Here is a 3,676-nt window from a genome sequence, read left to right as displayed (position 1 = left end):
GTAAAAGCCACAAGAACCCAATCTGCAATCCGCAATGAGCCCAGTAGGTCGTCTCGTCCTCTAAGTTTTTCAGTTTTATTGGAAACAAACCAATGATCGAAGCTGATTCAATTGTCCATGATCCAAACGTGGCATTTGAATTTACTCGGCAAATGTTTCCTCTCGAAGTTCACCATCTAGTGGCGACTTATGCTGATTATGAGGTGTTTAGAGAGGGCATTCATGGAGCTATTAAGGGACTGTATAGTTTCTCTGAGATCGGCATGCGTCTTCGAGCTGCTCGTAAAGAAATCAATCATAAGGATGGTCGTATACGAAACCTAGAGTACCGACTAAAAGAGGCAGGAGAAAAAGCCGAGAATGAAGCTCGGAAGGCAAAGATTGTCGAACTTAAAACGACGATGCAGCTCACCCTTCAAAAGATGCACTCACACAATGCCTTTTGGATCACGCCATAGCTGATAGAGATATTGCAGCTATTTTTGCGCGCGAGGCCATTGAAACTTGGGCTTATAATAAAGGGTTTTTTTTAAGGACGGAAGGTCGGCATTGATAAGATGATGGAGAAGCTAGCTGATGACGTGTGTTATTACGAGAACCGTGGCTTTAAACACGGATGGCTCAAGGCGTTGCAAGTGGCATGGGTAAATTCGACATCCTTATTGTATCAAGGATACACAATGCCGCTTGAAGCCGACGACACCGAGAAGACTGACAATGAGGAAGAGGTTGGTAGTCCGGAGAAGACTTAGTCGGCGTCGTTGTTTCTACTTTAATTAGCAAATTTATTTTTTGTAAACAGAATGTCAAGTTTAGTTTCTTGTATTCTGATCAAATTTGATTATGATATAAATAAATTGCTCTTTCAAATTTGATTACGATCCCATAATCCAACTCCTTTCTATTTGTACCAAGAATCACTCGTCGGAATCATGATTTAATATGCTTCTCGCACCGAACATGCATGCATGCCGAGCACGAAGGGCGCTCCAAATTCAGAGACTTTTGTTGGCCCCTTGTGCGAAACATGCATGCATGCCGAGTAGGAAGAACGCTCCGAAATTGAAAACTTTTGTTGGCCCTTTGTGCGGAACATATATGCATGCTGAGCATGAAAGGCGCTGCAAATTCAAAGACTTTTGTTGGCCCCTCGTGCAGAATATGCATGCATGCCGAGTACAAAGGGCGCTCCGAATTCAGAGACTTTCGTTGTGGCGGCAAAAGATGAGTAGAGGGTAAATAGATACGAACAGAACACTGTCATTACATCGTCAGTGCAAAAAGAGCCATATTCGGCAAAAATTAGTGATAAAACTTGTGAAGATGGGTTGAGTTCCAAGGTCGAGATAACTTCTTGATGCTCATATCGGAGAGTCGGTATGCCCCTGTCCCTGTCCCAGCAATGGAATTAATTTGATATAGACCGTACCAGTTTGGGCCGAGCTTTCTGTCAGACAGAGTCTTGGTAACGGGTAGGACTTTTTTAAGCACTAGTTCACCAGGAACCTAGCGGCACGGATGTACTCGTTGATTGTATGACTTGGCCAGCTGTTGTTGATAACATGCCATAGCGACAACAATTTGATCCCAACGCTCTTCAAGCAAGTCTATATCCAGGGCCAGCATCATATCGTTATGACCAGTATCGAAAGCCCTTGAGCGAAGAGTTGGTAAACCGATTTCAAGAGGGATAATGGCCTCGTTACCAAAACACAGAGCGAACGGCATTTTGCCTGTAGACCTTCGTGGTGTAGTATAGTAGGCCCACAACACAGTTGGGAGCTCTTCAACCCATTTGCCTTTAGCTTTCTCCAAGGGCTTTTTGATACTGTCCAGGACTACCATATTGGAGGCTTCGGCCTGGCCGTTACTTTGGGGGTAAGCGGGTGACAAAAAGTAGGACTGAATTCCATAGATATTGCATAACTCTCGATAGACTCCACAATCAAATTGAGTGCCATTGTTGGAGATAAGTGCCTTGGGTATGCCGAAGAGGGTGATAATGTTCTTTCATACAAAACATTTGATATTGATGTCCTTGATGTGTGTCAATGGTTCGACCTCCATCCATTTTATGAAGTAGTCAGTAGCGACTAGCAGGATTCATTTGTTACCAAGAGCTTTTAGCAATGGCCTGACGATGTCTAGCCCCCATTGAGTGAAAAACCATGGACTACTCATAGAATTTAATGCATCGGGGAATAGATGTGTTAGAGGGGAGAATTTTTGGCATTGCTCACATTTCTTCACATACTCCTCGGCATCGATTCGCATAGTCAACCACCAACAGCCCTGAGTGATGGCTTGATGAGCCAATGATCTTCCTCCCGAATAAGTGCCACAATTGCCTTTGTGGATTTCGGCCGAAATGTCTTCAATTTTGTCTGGATGGATGCATTCCAGGTAGGGCCTGGAGAGAGATTTCTTATAGAGTTTTCCTTAGGGATCCAGATAATACCTCAAGGCCTTATTGTGTAGCTTGTGAGCTCTTTCTTATCCTCCGGCAGTTGTTCTGTAGAGAGCAATGCCGCAATAGGGTCCATCTAACTCAGACTTCTTTGGATGACATTTACAGTAGGAGGCTTGGGGACATGGATGCTCGGTCTACATCGATTTGTAGACCGATTGATGAATCTATTAAGAGCTACGACCATTCCCATGAGCTTTTGAACTTCTTTGAACCGAGTTCTAAGATAGCCTTAATTTGTTTTGAGTTTGCCTCTATCCCCTGATGATTCACTATGTAGCCGAGAAACTTTCCTGATCTAATGTCGAATGCGCACTTGGATGCGTTGAGTTTCATTATGTATTTGTGAAAAATATCGAATGTCGTGGCAAGATCAATTAAATGGTCCCTTTTTGCTTTGGACTTCACTACCATGTCGTCGATGTAGACTTCCATAGTCCTACCGAGTTGGCCTTTGAACATGCTTGTGACTAATCTTTGATAAGTTGCCCCAACGTTATTCAATCTAAAAGGCATGACCTTGTAGTAATAGGTTCCTCTTGGTGTGAGGAACGTCGTCTTGTCTTGATCGGCAGGATTAATGGCAATTTGATGATAACCCTTGTAGGCATCCAAGAAACTCATACGTTGATGTTAGGTGGTCGCATCCACGAGTTGGTCAATTTGTGGCAATAGGAAGCAATCTTTTGGACAAGTTTGTTCAAATCTGTAAAATCCATGCAGACACACCACAAGCTTGTCTTCTTTTTCACTGCAATAGTATTAGACAGCCACGTGGGATAAGTGACTTCCCAAATTGCCTCAGTCTCCAGTAACTTGTCAACTTCATTGATTATGGAAGCGACATGTTCGGCGCTGGAGTGGTGACGTTTTTGGGTAATTAGTTTAGCCTTTGGGTCGACATTCAAGTTATGCATTGTGACCTTTGAATCGACGCCTGACATGTCATAGGGCGTCCAAGCAAGGATATCGATATAGCCGAGGAGAAACGATATTAGCTCTTGTCGTTCAGCGGCGTCGAGGCATGTGCCGATTAAAAAGAATTTGTTAGGATCCCTATTGATCATTATCTGATCCAGGTCCTCCGTAACTTTATCGGCGGAGGTCTTTTCGACATCTTCTAAACTCTCTTGATTCAGGATTTCGATTGAGTTCACTTCCAAATCTTTGGGCTTCTTGATTGAGGTTGAAAGGTAGTAGTCCTTCGAA

At 43.6% G+C, this 3,676-nt stretch overlaps 1 protein-coding gene across 1 annotated transcript; it reads right to left on the bottom strand.

Annotated features, from left to right (window-relative positions):
• Positions 1-1,506: 1,506 nt before the first annotated feature.
• On the bottom strand, positions 1,507-1,845 carry LOC145793328 (uncharacterized). The gene has a single exon (XM_082876130.1). The coding sequence runs from the start codon at positions 1,843-1,845 to the stop codon at positions 1,507-1,509; it is 339 nt and encodes a 112-aa protein (XP_082732256.1).
• Between the last annotated feature and the right edge of the window lie 1,831 nt (positions 1,846-3,676).

Source organism: Camellia sinensis, chromosome 6, assembly GCF_055761805.1.
Source record: "Camellia sinensis isolate YWXY chromosome 6, ASM5576180v1, whole genome shotgun sequence".
Classification (NCBI taxonomy): Eukaryota; Viridiplantae; Streptophyta; class Magnoliopsida; order Ericales; family Theaceae; genus Camellia; species Camellia sinensis.
Note: the sequence above shows the minus strand (reverse complement) of the source record. Positions and strands in the feature narration are given on the sequence as shown.

Bases quoted from the DNA above. Each gene is read 5' to 3' on its own strand.
- LOC145793328 (XM_082876130.1), bottom strand. From the start codon at position 1,845: ATGGTAGTCCTGGACAGTATCAAAAAGCCCTTGGAGAAAGCTAAAGGC.